General features: G+C 45.1%; 1 protein-coding gene across 3 annotated transcripts in view; it reads right to left on the bottom strand.

Annotated features, from left to right (window-relative positions):
- The window catches only part of LOC144821266 (cytochrome P450 4V2-like), a 301,369-nt gene that overhangs the window by 53,689 nt on the left and 234,011 nt on the right, over positions 1 to 13,669 (bottom strand). For all 3 annotated transcript variants that reach the window (XM_078678090.1, XM_078678091.1, XM_078678092.1), the window contains 2 exons: positions 9,898 to 10,000; positions 51 to 185 (listed from right to left, as the gene is read on the bottom strand). In XM_078678090.1, coding sequence (XP_078534216.1) covers positions 51 to 185; positions 9,898 to 10,000 — 238 coding nt within the window. The remainder of the gene's footprint in view (positions 1 to 50; positions 186 to 9,897; positions 10,001 to 13,669) is intronic.

Here is a 13,669-nt window from a genome sequence, read left to right as displayed (position 1 = left end):
TATGAAGAGGCTTGACAAATAATTATATGGTAACATGCAGAGTTGCTTACCTACTTGACAGTCCTCCATTATTGTGCGTGCAAAGAATGGAACAGAGGGGTACAACCGAAGGGCTTCCTTAATGACAGCCTCAAGATATTTTAGTTTTTTCAAATCATCCATTGTAACCGGTCGATCAGATTCACCTAAAGTAATACAATAAAGAAACAAAAGCGGAGCCGCTGTAAGAGAGAATATTTTACCAAGAAGAAAGAACTGTGCACTTCTAACTATGCAAAGTTTTTATGAAAATATAGCAATACCCAACAGTACATCAATATAAGTAAACCATTAATATATTTCAAAGGAAAAAGTACTGCACTGATCATTAAATTACTGTGTATCCATGATTGGCTCTATGTTACATCTTTTCAGGGGTAAGAATGATTTCATTAATTGTAACAGCGAAAATAAGGATCGCCCACGTAAATCAATTTGTTGTGAAATTTTACAATAATGCAATAGAATACCCTGATTGGTACTTTCCAGGGCTTGCCTTAAGTTGATAATATACTACTGAATGTGGTGAGAGACAAGGTCAATCTTCTTCCTTATGCATTACAGGATTATGAAGGACAAGCATGCATGATCTCATGAGCTAACTAGAGAGACTAAAGTGCCAAAAAGGAGTACATTTGTTAACCAATTGGAATATAATAATAAAGCAGAACTGGGACAGCAGCGGTAAACAACAGTACTAAAACATAAAATGTATCAATGGGAACGGACTTCGCAAGGATCATGAGAAAATGCTTCACATCCCATATGTAATATCATTCAGTATGTCTTATCACTTTTACAGAGGTTGGAATGTAAAAATAGGACATTCGAAATGTATCTGTATAATTAAATCAATATCCCCTTCATAAAGGAAACGAGTCATGGAGCAGTCAGTGGACAGAGATGACACCCAGGCCCCTACAAAAGTATGTGGATTTAAGTGCCCCATTGTGAGAAGCTGGCCTTCTCACAATGTACACTTATGTAAGTGGGCACCTTGCACAGTCCAAACAACCCTTATGGTGATTTAAGTGGTCTTAGACAACCTTAGAAAGCTCTCTAAGTGGTAGCTGTGGAGAGCAGCCTTCAGGCTTAGTTCAGACAGAGTTTAAAGCAGCTTGTTTTACCAGAATACAATCTTATTGTATAGATTAAGTGGAAAAAAACACACAAGGTATTTATAAAAATATGTCTTTATTATAAATTAGTCTCTAACACATACAAATATCTCCTTGCCCGAGATATGCACAATGCACACAATACTTTTCAAAGAAATTACAGTTAATAGCAGAAAATATACAGTGGATCCCAGGGGAGACCAAACTATATACTAAGAAAGTGGTATAAGAACCACAACTCGGATCAAGACAGTGAGGACTTAGAAGTGCTGGGGACCCAAGGAACTACCCAAGGTGAGTGACTAGCAACCCCATGGAGAGCGTGTGCAGTGTGAGTACACAACAGCGTGCTCTGTACAAGTCTATGGTAAGTTGCGGCTGGATTTTTAAAGATTAAGGACCCTTCCAATTTAGGGAGAAAGCAGACTGACTGGGAACCTGCTAATCATGAACTCCGTCTGACTAGCTCAAAAACAGCTTAGCACCAGGCAAACAGTGGGGGTAACCATGCAGAAGGATCCTATCTTTGTACATAACCCCTCCCATAAATTAAAGGAGATAAGGCGAACCTTGCCCAGTTGAGACTTTATTTCCTAAGTGGCCATATAATGAAGGTCCTGCATGTGCATGGATACTCCCTAATCTATGGTCTACTGAGAAGTTCCTCCCCTGTAGGGTTTTCGATCCTCTCAAAAGTTTAAAGTGTCTACCTGCCTTCTGTTTAAGCCTAGAAAGAGGCTTGCGGGGTGCCTGATTAGGGAAGAGAGGCCTTAGCAGGGTTGGCCTCATCCTCCTCAGAGCACTGGCCACCATTAAGGCCTTTCTGTCCAGGACTGTCCTGTATCTATCCCTAGGGGTCAATCTCTGGCTGCCTACAGCTTTTGGTTGACCCCTTCTGGGTGGAACACTAGAGAGCCAGTGAAAGTTTGGGACAGCTTTGTCCCAGGATTTACTTTGCCCGACAAAGTCCATCTGGGGGATGTCACTCCCTAAGGGTAAGAGGGATCCCTCAGATTATTGAGGATTATCCACCTGGCTATACCACTAGATTCGGGGGTCCCTAATCTGTTGATGAGGGGGTTCCTCTTAGCAGTGAGTCCCTAGAGGTCCACTGACATATTTGACCTCTCCAGCCCTAGGCTGACTGAGGCTGGGTAGAGAGGGGTATGATACCTGCTCCAGGCTGGGTATCTCCTTGGAAGGTTCCCCTGCCCTCCGTGGCTCTGCCAGGACAGGCCTGACCACCTGTGGGGCTGTTACTTCACAAGGGGTAGGATCAGTTCCCTGACAAAGCTGACACTTACCTAATGTCTAGGGGAAAATACTTTTCTTTATCCTCTTTGCTCCTGGTGGAGCAGAGTGGCACATTTTTTCAGGCTCCACTGCTCCTGCACTTTCCTGTGGTTGGACTGGGGCCTTAAGGGTCACACCAACTTTCACAGGGAGGCCTAACATCTCTAGATGGGTCTTCAGTTCTATTTCATCCCAGGCTGAAGTTTCCAAATCATTGCCCAAGAGGCAAACTACATGCAAGTTTGCGGACACTGCAACTCTTTTGAGACCAGTGATCCCTCCCCGGTTGAGATTGACTATGGCCATGGGATGATCTGTTCTAACACCATCAGTGTTGGTCACCTGGTACTTGTACTCAGGTAAAAGCTGCAGTGGGGGCACTAGGTTTCCTGTCACCATGGTGACACTAACCCCTGTGTCCCTATAGGCTACATCTTTCTGACCATTTATCAGAGGCTCCTGTCTGTACTTGCCCCAAGTATTGAGACATATAGTAAAAGTGGCAACCCCCATGCCACCATCACAGACTAAGGTGGCCTGTGTGAAGGATCTGGCTAAGCCAGTATCCACCTAAGTTCCTCACGAGAACCCAACTAAATTTTAGGGCGCACTACTACCACCTGGGAGATTACTACTTGGTGTACTAGTGGGTGTTGTAGTAGTAGGAGGTATGTTTTCCTTATTGTTGGCCTTGGGGCAATCAGAATATTTTTTTCCTGTGGCCTTGCTTTTTGCAAACAAAGCAATAAGGTTCCTTTCTAGGGGGAGAAGGAGTTTGGGACCCACCCCCAGAGGAGGATTTTTGGGGACCTTCAGAGGACTTCCCTTTAGATTTATCTCCACCTTTCTCTTGGGTTTTGTAAGTATCTTTCTTCTGGTCACCACCACCCTGGTGTTTCGGCTTAACTCTGGTTCTGACCCATTTATCTGCCTTCATTCCCAATTCTTGGGGAGACGTCAGATCTGAGTCCACCAGATACTGGTGCAAAATCTGTTTTTGACAATTATTAAGGATCAGCTCTGTCATAATCAAATTGTACAATCCTTCATAGTCATGCACTTTGCTGCTTAGTAACCAACCTTCCAGAGCGTGTATGGCACTATGCACAAAATCTACCCAGTACTGGGTTTGTGCTTTCTGGGTATCTCTGAACTTAATTCTGTATTGCTCAGTGGTTAAGCCAAGCCCATCAATGAGAGCACTCTTCAAAACGGAGTAATTATCAGCATCCTCTTCTATAACAGTGAGGAGCTTATCTTTACCTTTATCAGCAAAGGAGAGCCATAAAATAGCTGCCCACTGCCCTGGAGGGACCTTCTGAACTTTACAGGCCCTTGCCAAAGAAGTTATCTAGTTGTGGATGTCATCCTCAGCCTGGTAGGGAGGGACTATCTTGCGCAGGTTCCAACGATCAAAAAAAGTTTCTCTAACTCTAGGGACCTTGTTGCTGGCACTATGGGACTCTAGTTCAATTTTTTCTAGCTCTCTGGACTTCTAGGGCCTCTTTGTCAAGGGTCAACTGCTCTTGCCTGAGCCTAAGCATAGCTTTCTCAAGTTCAAGAAGTTGTTATTCCCTATCCTAAAAGTTGTCTCTCTTTCTAGATATGGAGGTCCCTATAGACTGTCCTGGGGCATTGGGTTCTGCAGATGAGGATCTAGACCTCCTTGGTCTACTCTGCACTTTCCCAGAAGGAACACAGGGGGCTTCTTCAAGGCCACATGCAATATCCTCTGGGGCTTCTCCAGGTGGGAGCCATCTTGCTCCTCCTGGTCAAGGTTAGATTCAAGGTCAAAGAGGTGCTCCTCTCCTGGCCTATCCTCATACCCTTGCCCATCCACTCTTTCCTGTTCATCTGACCCACTAGGTTTTCTGAGGTCATCTAACATTAACACTTCTAGAAGTTGTTGAGTGTTGGCACCTTTCCCTGTCTTCAACATTCTAGAGGGACACAGTGCTTTCAGTTCTTGGAACGAATGTTCACTGTATCTAGCAGTCAGAGAGCCACTGGCATCTCCTTTAGTAGACATACTAAGTGTAGTGAGGTGTTGCACCTACCTAATCTGGAGGGAACTAAACTCTTTGAGGTTGGAGAAAGGGTGTGCTATCCCTTAACTGCCCAGCCCTAAGTTCAGTAGAACTTACTATTCTAAGCTTGTATTATATGTGCCTAGTGTTAGTGATCATTTTTTTAATTAATCAACACAAAGATTTATCAGGTAAAACAATTCAGGATTGAATCCCAACCTCTGCACACCAATGTGAGAGCTGGCCTGGCATATGATGTACACTTATGTAAGTGGACACCTTGCATCAATCCAGACAACCCTTATGGTGATTTAAGAGGTCTTGACAACCTTAGAAATCTCTCTAAGTGGTAGTTGTGGAGAGGAGCCTTCAGGCTTAGTCCAATAGGAGTGTAAAGCAGCTTCTTTTACCAGAATGCAAACGTATTGTCTAGTTTAAGTGAAAAATACCCATACAAGGTATTTATAAAAATATGTATTTATTATATAATAATCTCTAACACATACAAATATCTCCTACCCGGAGATATGCACAATGCACACAATACTTTGCAAATAAATTACAGTAAATAGCACTAAATGCACAGTGGGCCCCAGGGGGGGACCAAACCATATACTAAGAAAGTGGTATAAGAACCACAACTCGGATCAGCTTAGTGTTGAGAGGACGTAGAAGTGCTGGGGACCCAAGGTACTTCCCAAGGTGAGTGACCAAGGACCCCATGGAGAGCTTGTGCAGTGTGAGTACACAACTGCGTGCTCCGAACAAGTTTGCATGTAAGTTGCAGTTGGATTTTTATAGATTAAGGACCTTTCCCAGTGGACCCTGAAGAAACAAAGTCAAAGACAGATGGCTAGAGACCCACCCCACCAGTGGATACCCTAGTGTTCACGTTACCTACACCAGGGAAGCTGGGTGCATAGGTGTGAAGTGGTGTCGGAAATCGCTGCCGCACCCAATGGAGGACTTCAGGAAAGTGCTGCTGCTGGAAGAGGAGGAAGTGTCCGCGTGGAATCCGAAGGTGTATTCTAGACGAGAAGTACCTGCAAGCAGAGGGGACAGAGTCTATGTCACTAAGGAGTGACCAGGCGGTCTGGAAGACAAATGCCTACCAATTTCGGGTATTTCAGGAGAGTTGACGAGGATCTTGACTCTGCAGCTGTGAGGACCAGGCGACCCTGAGGTCGTCCAAGAGCCGTACATGAGCTGTTCCACGTCGGATGTCGATTGCAGAGGGGTCGGTGTCCAGCCGGAGCACCAACAAGCCATGGCAAGTGCAACCCAGGCAGAAGTCGAAGAAGGTGCAATTTCGGGACCAGCAAGTTCCAGGGACTCACCAAAAGCAGGGGAGTCATGGCAGTACCCGAGCAATCAGAGGAGCCCAAAAGAAGTAAAGGTGACTCTCAAATGGTCCCACAGGCCGGAGGCATTGGAGTCACGAGAGGACCTCGAACAGCTCACCAAAAGATGCAGGCCACGATACACATGATGCTGTGTGGCTGAAGATTCTGGTCACCAGAGATGCTCGAGACTGGGGCTACTGGAGAGAAGTCAACAAGCCTTTGCAACTGCAAGTTGACGCAGTGCACAGGGGTTCGGTTATTGCAACCCCCACGAGGGATACTGGCCTCAAACTTGGTGAGAGGGCAGGCTTCGGGAGCTGTGAAAAAACCACCACCTGTGTTGCAGAGCCGTTCAGAGTCTGAAGGAGCTCAGGATCAGCAGACCGGTTGATTTAGCTGCAGTGACTGCAAATGCAGGTGAGTGACTCCTTCACTCCAAGGGAGATTCCTTCAGGTGTCTTTGATGCCCACAGGCCTGGTTAGGTTCCTGTATAGTGCACAGGCACAGCCGATGCAGCTGACTGGAAGGGAGAAGAAGTCTAGCCCAAACGAAGTCCGGCGAAATCCAGGGTGCCCAGACGGTAGAAGCAGAAGTGGTGTCTGATCTGAATCTTATTCCACAACGGATCCAGGTAAGCCCTTAAGTACCCTAGGGAAAGGGTTGGGATGATTCAGGGGACCCTCCCAGGGGAGGGTCTGGACAGAGGGGAGGTTACTCCCATGTCCTGTGTCCAGTTTCGCACCAGAGCAGGAGCCAAGGATCCCAGGACTAGTTTGAACTGGACTATACATGAGGAAACCAAATGTGCCCCTCATGCAGACTGAGTGGCACTGGCACACCCACCCTGCCCCAATACACTAAATCCTGTCTGGGTGGTGGTCACACCTCCCTGTGACAGAATGCCTAATGTTCTCCCTTCCCCTCCTCGAGCTTGGTTCAGCAGCAGGAAGGCAGAATTGTGTCTTTGGGTGGCAGCAACCATTTTGTGCTGCAATTATGCGGTGCCCCTCTATATGGTATATGGCTGTTTTACTGTCAACCCGGGACAATGGGCTCCAGAGGCAGCAGGGGCATCCTGATCATGCTGGGGCACCCTCTCACTTAGAACCAAGCAGCCTGCCTTCAGGATTGCAAAGGCCTGCTTTAGGGGTGACTTATAGGTTTTAAGTGCAGTGACCCTAGATATGGGAAACCTATATCTTTAGTAAGTGGTGCTAGCACCGACTTACACAGGCTGCAATGGTAGGCCTGTAGTTCCATTTGAATGGAGACCCATGGGTGGCATAATGCATGCTTCAGCCCATGGGAGACCTATGGGGTACCTATGCACTGGGTACCTTAGTACCATTTACTTGGGACTTACAAGGGTACCCCAGTATTAAATCTGGGATGTACCTAAGTACTGAACCTAACCAATTTAGGGAAAATTCCTGCTCAAGCGGCTCAGCAGCAGGAGGGCAGAATTGTGTCTCTGGGTGGCAGCAACCATTTTGTGCTGCCAAGGTCTGGAAGACTGGTGCCGGAGACATGGAGAGCCTAACGGAGGGCTCTTCCAGTGCTTGGAACCATAACTGCCACAGCGTTTACGGTGTGAGGGTATGATTCCAACATGTTTGACACCAAACATGATAGGATTCATTGCAGCCAATTTCGAGATGGTCATCGCGTAATTATGCGGGCCCCCCTATATGGTATATGGCTGTTTTACGGTCAACCCGGGACAATGGGCTCCATAGGCAGCAGGGTTGTCCTGCTCATGCAGGGGCACCCTCTCAATTAGAACCAAGCAGCCTGCCTTCAGGATTGCAAAGGCCTGCTATAGGGGTGACCTATAGGTTTTAAGTGCAGTGACCCTAGATATAGGAAAAGTATATCTTTAGTAAGTGGTGCTAGCACCAACTTACACAGGCTGCAATGGCAGGCCATAAGTTCCATTTGAATGGTGACCCATGGGTGGCATAATGCATGCTTCAGTCCATGGGGGACCTATGAGGAACCTATGCCCTGGGTACCTTAGTACCATTTACTTGGGACTTATAAGTGTACCCCAGTATCCAACCTGGGATGTACTTAAGTATTGAACATAACCAATGTAGGGATAAAGCAGATAGACTGGGGTCCTGATTGGCAGGATCCCAGTCAGACTAGTCCAAAAACAGCTTAGCAGCAGGCAAAAAGTGGGGGTAACCATGCAGAATGATCCTACTTACCTACACCCGTTCTAAGCCAAAATGCAGCATATGCAAGATCAAAGGCAAGCATAAAGCCAGTGAGTGACTGGAGGGCAGCCGAGTTCTGACAGTGGAAGTGGTCTGTTATTTCCTTGTGATAGTGTATTCTCTACAAGATTAAGCCTTCAACTCTCTCCTAAACTGAAAGAGGGTTGGGGTTGTCCTGATCGATACAGGAATGTTGCTCCTGATCGTGGGTCCATAGAAGGAAAAGCACTGATGACTTGTGTTTTTGACACTTCTTCCTATGCCTGATGATGTCTTTGCTGTGAATGTTCCAAGACCCACCAGGTGTCGTGAGCTTGCTTGCCAGATCTGCATATCAGAATTCACCACTTCCACAACAGCATCAGTCAGACGTATCTCCACTGCAGAAATTCTGTGATTCTTTTCCAGCCATCCCCTTTTCCTACACGTTCTCTTGATTTGTTTGACGCCCTCCAAGCATTGCGCACTGTGAAACTCACACCCTCCAAATTAATATTCTGACTTTTTTAGTGAGCAGCTGCTAAAGATCAGGGTTTTCTAACCCTTTGTGAGTCTCAGAAGATTTGCGATCCTTTCTTTCTCGTCAGTGCTGGCTGATTTGGGGTAAATAAATCCCTTTTGGATATCTCTTTTTGGTGTAATTTCACAACCTAGGAAGGATTTAGTTCTTGTTTTTTCTAATTACTTATAACTTACCGTTTTACAGAATTCAACGGATCTAGGAAAAATTAGGATAGGAGTCTCACCAACCAAATATAATATTTAGTATTTCTTGTATTCTTTTTACTCTAAAATTATTTATTTTGAGAAGACTTGAAATACTACTAGAACTATTCAACACATGACTTTTGCTGTTTTACAGCAAATTATTCCATAATAAATACCCATAGTCAAAATAAACTATTTTGTATGTACCGATTTAGGGGCGCAGAATGGGATAGGTCTGGGATATTCTCTGCGAGGTCTCTGGCAGGTCTGTTACAAGCCAAGCCTATTTTATATTGATGTTTTAAACCCACAAAGAGGGGTCGGAGATACCGGTCTGTTTCTCCTTGGCAAAAACCTATCTCTGGAGGCTAGGGAAATCTAAATATGTGTGCCCCAAAAAGGTGGGGGGTGAGTGCAACATCTTGGGCAGTCCAGCCTAAAGTCACCCCAAACTGGCAGTGCTAGCGCTCTCTTTACTCCCTCCAATTGACCATTAAAATACATCATCTTCAATGGGCCCTCGAGTGACAGAATGACGAGGAATGAGCGCTGGCAAAGGGAACCCAAAACAACCTTGTGCTCCTCTCCTGGTGTGTCACACCACATCACTTTAGTGTAGGCTACTCCCTTTACCCCACCTCAGGGGTCCACAGGCTTTGAAGCGCTGGCTTCAGTTCACATGCTCCCCTTTAGACTTCATTCAATCCATAGCTTCTCCAATGGATACCCAGCTTAAGGTCCCGACCTTTTCTTATATGCAGGAATGAAACCAGGTAAGCAACAGTGCATTAAGGAGTGTTTTTTCCGATCTTTTGGTCTCCCCGAGGGGCGATTTGTTCGGCCTTCCGATCTTAGAGAACCTTGCTATTGTGAGCTACGTTGGGGGTGCCGAATTTGGGGCCAAAAGAACGGCACCCCTCATAGACGGGGACCTGTTTTACTTTTTTATGGCCAAAGAAACTTGTAACATTTGTGGTGTCTTTCAGCTTTTCATTCCTGTCTCTATCTCCATAACCAAATTAGATCATACTCTAGTTATATATAGGGTCCTGGTTACTACCACTGCAGGTGTCAGAGCAAAAGGTTAAGCTAAAAACATATTTAACATCCATACATTGAGTTGAGTGACTCAATAGCACATCAACTTACCATAAACTTCATCCAATTCTTTGTGAACATTCCTTTGTGCTTCTGGGTGAGATCCTAGTAGATACAGGGCCCAGTTCATACCAGCTGCAGTTGTATCATGCCCCTAAAAATGCAGAACACGTAGCATTACAAATTAGACGCTGAAAAATACACAAAATATAGATCTGCCAAAGTCAGATATATATTTGTAATCATCTATCACTTACACAGACCGTAATTTGGGAATAAAAATACAATTATACCATCAAAATAAAATTTCCAAAGACAGCATTTGACAACAACATAAGTATGACAGCCTCACCTCACAGATAAATGTATCTTCAACATCAGTGAGTTGCACATTGTCTTCTGAACGAAAAAAGAAACACAACTCTATGGCCCAAATTCGCTAAGCTTTTTCCGTGTCTTACTCTTGTCTTAGAGATCTGAATATCCAGGATAGATTCACAAAGAATTTTCAGTGAGCGTTTGCGTCTTACTCCAGACTTAGTTGCTACTTACTTACTCGTCTCTTTCCAGGATTAACACAAGCCTACTCATGGGAAAAGGCAGGTTTGCGATTCACAGTACACTCTATGTTCCTTCTCTTGGTTTCTTCCTGCAAGTCCCCAATCATCCTAAACTGTGTCCCATTTCGACTAGTTCCACCTCTTTGGCACCAAAACACTGGAATTATGTTCCTTTACCCATATGCCGTGCCCCTTCATTCTGCTCCTTTCAAACGGTTCATCCTGTATCATTTGCCTCCTTCAACCACTTGTTAGGTTTCGCCTACGCAGGGCGCATGCGCTGCATAGGAGGAGACCTTTAGTAATCGATTCAGTTTTTGGCCCCAAAACGTGCACGTGTTGCATTGCTTTCAATGGCAACGCGTGCACGTTTGGCGATTCCCTTGCCGGGAGCGAGCTTTGTAACCATCTGTTTGTAATTAACAGATGGCTCCTGCTTGTTCCCGCAAGGGAAACAGGCACAGGCCCCCCTCCTCTCTCCCCTCCCCCAGCTGCCTCTTCCTCTATCAGCGCGAGGCGCGCGCACTTTTTTAAATTATTTGGATCAACCGAACCACAGCCTAAGTGACTATGCTGTAGGCAGGCACACCGGTGTAAATTCGAAAAGATTTTAAATGCACGCACCGCACGCGCTGTGCAATTCCATACTTGACATTGCAAAATGTGTGACATTGCACACTTGTGTGCACTGTCCTTTCCCTGCACCCTGTAACTGTAACCCGTAGTTAACTGCTGCGGTCACATCTAGTTTGTTTATCCTACAGGGCCCGGCCCCCTGCTGGCGTCCTGTACAGAACCTTTACACTCCTCTTCGATTCACACTCAGCGTAGATATTCATCTTTCCTCTCCATGTCTTGCAAAAACAATACTCACCATGGTTCGGGCACTTATAATCTAATTTTAGTACAGGCTGCCTCGGTTGTTTATCACGTAATGCCGATCTTTCAATAAACAGAATCCATCGAAAACACTTTCTAGGAAGATATACGTGTCAAACGCCCTGCTCAGACAGGACGAGGCTGCTGAAGGAGAGGTTAGGGGGATGGACTCTAAACCCTTACCTTGTAAATTTTCCTCCTGCAACATTGGACCTTCACTTTGCTACATGCTGCTGTCCCGTCTCGAGTGCTCTCCTTCGGCTGCTTGTCCTGCTGGTCCTAGCACGACTTCTACGTTTTTTTGTCTGTGTCTGCTAACAAAGCTGCCTCTGTTGTTATTGTCTGCACTGCAATTTACTGCTAAAATGGCGCGTGTCCTGGCTGTGACTTGATTGGCTCTCCTTGGATTACGCCTACCCGTGATGTGAAAACAGACGAGTGCAGCAAAGCGGATCTGGGAAGTTCAGAGGAAATAATGGACCGGATTTCTCGATGTTCTGTGAGACGGAGGATAATGGGAGGGTTATACATCAATATATGTCCAAAAATAAAAGATGATTGAAAAATTTACGACGAGTGGACTATTGAACAGTGTTTATTCTAGCATATAACAAGAAATGTTCCATCACAGTATAGCCGCATCATTTTATTTTTCTTCACAGGGCTGAGTCTTGGGGGCGGGCCATCGTGATTACAGGCATGGAGGAGAAATGGGGGGCACTGCTGCAAATGAGCATGTGGTTTTGGCCAGCTGTCTTAGAACGGCCAACCCAACATGAACACTGAGATGTCTCCAACCTGAGCAGTGTTGCCGGGTTGGAGACAGCAGGCATAGGATCCCAGCCCCATCAGCATGAGAGCAGCGGCTGGATTGGCCCTAGGGGATCCTGTGGTGCACTGAAGCCAGAGGAGCAGAAGAGCAGCGGTGAGGCAGGGAAGTTCTTTTTTTTTATGTGTGTTGTTAATGTTGTCCTTCCCCCACCTCATCACTTTTACCTGACACCAGCCGCCACAAATTCTGGACAACCACATGCAGCTCAAATCCTTTTCCAGGAAATTATACTTAGTATAACTATACCAAGGAAGTAAAATGTAACTGAAAGGCACCAGATTTGCATCCATATTTGACCTAATCTTATCCAGAATAAATAGCCCTGAATAGCGGCCATAATAACAATATTGTAGCTGGCTAGTTCCACTGTATGGGATTAATTGGGGGTTTATGGTCCTAAATGGACTAATCTCCACAAAAGCCTATCTGCCCTGACGACCTGGGTGCAATTTATAAGTCCCCACAGCTCAGCACCATGGGCTCCTGTTGTGACCGATTTAGCCTTCTAAACAGTGAAAGAGTTAAGGACAGCATTGCGTCCTATCGAAAGTTACACTTTAAATATCACTTGCAGTTTTACCTATCTTCCGCAACCCTGAAGCATAAACTCTCATATCCAAAGTGCTAAAATTGCTAAGAGGTTCTAAATATTAATCTTCAATTTTGAAGGTCCCTCAGAGAGTGCGTTTGAAGTTCATGACAAAACTGTCATTTTAGAGGAGTTGATGGCATGAAACATTTTGTAACAGTAATTTTAGGACCAGTTAATTAATGTATTAATGGGTATCCAGTGCAAGCCAATTACATCACATCATTTGCACACATGAAGATAAAATGTCTGACACTCCAGCAGCCGGCAAAATCAAAATAAGTTGATGAGGGTTGTGACTAGGGGACAACTATGACACACTTTTGCTAATAATTTAGGATCTCAATTGTTCACCCATGCGACCAAATCTTACCCTGGCATAGTCACCACTAAAAAGCGCTCCAACAAGGTGCAACATAAATTCTCTACTTCCAGTGTTCTGAAGGGAATAATCCTACAGCAGGGACTATTGACAGAATAAAAGGCCACCCTCAATAACAGGATTAAACAACCATTCTAAAGCTCACCATATTTAACATGCAGTAAATATAACCTAAGCCTTGGTTTGATGGTGCTAACCTAGTCCCGAGATCCAGTAATCAGTATTTGTAGAATAGTATAGCTTTTCCAAATAGTTTTCTAACTATATCTATCAACAAGATTCATCTAAAGTTGTCTGGGAGAGTCGCACCTTCTTTTTTCTTTTCTTCCAAGAGGAAGGGATGTCACCAATGCCTGAAAAGTTATAAAAGATGATGTATACCACTGGATGAGGATGTGCAATTTTGCCCAAGAGTTTTATCCACTTTCTGATCGCCTAAATCCCTTCTAAGCTCATTCAATGTAACAGGCTCTACTTCACTTTACTGATTCACATCTATCACATAGGTAAGGATACATTTAGTAGAGCTTCCAGACCCTACATTATCTGCATACAGACCAGAGCAACGATTTACTCAATGG

Source organism: Lissotriton helveticus, chromosome 2_2, assembly GCF_964261635.1.
Source record: "Lissotriton helveticus chromosome 2_2, aLisHel1.1, whole genome shotgun sequence".
Lineage (NCBI taxonomy): Eukaryota > Metazoa > Chordata > Amphibia > Caudata > Salamandridae > Lissotriton > Lissotriton helveticus.
This window is presented reverse-complemented; position numbering and strand designations above follow the sequence as displayed.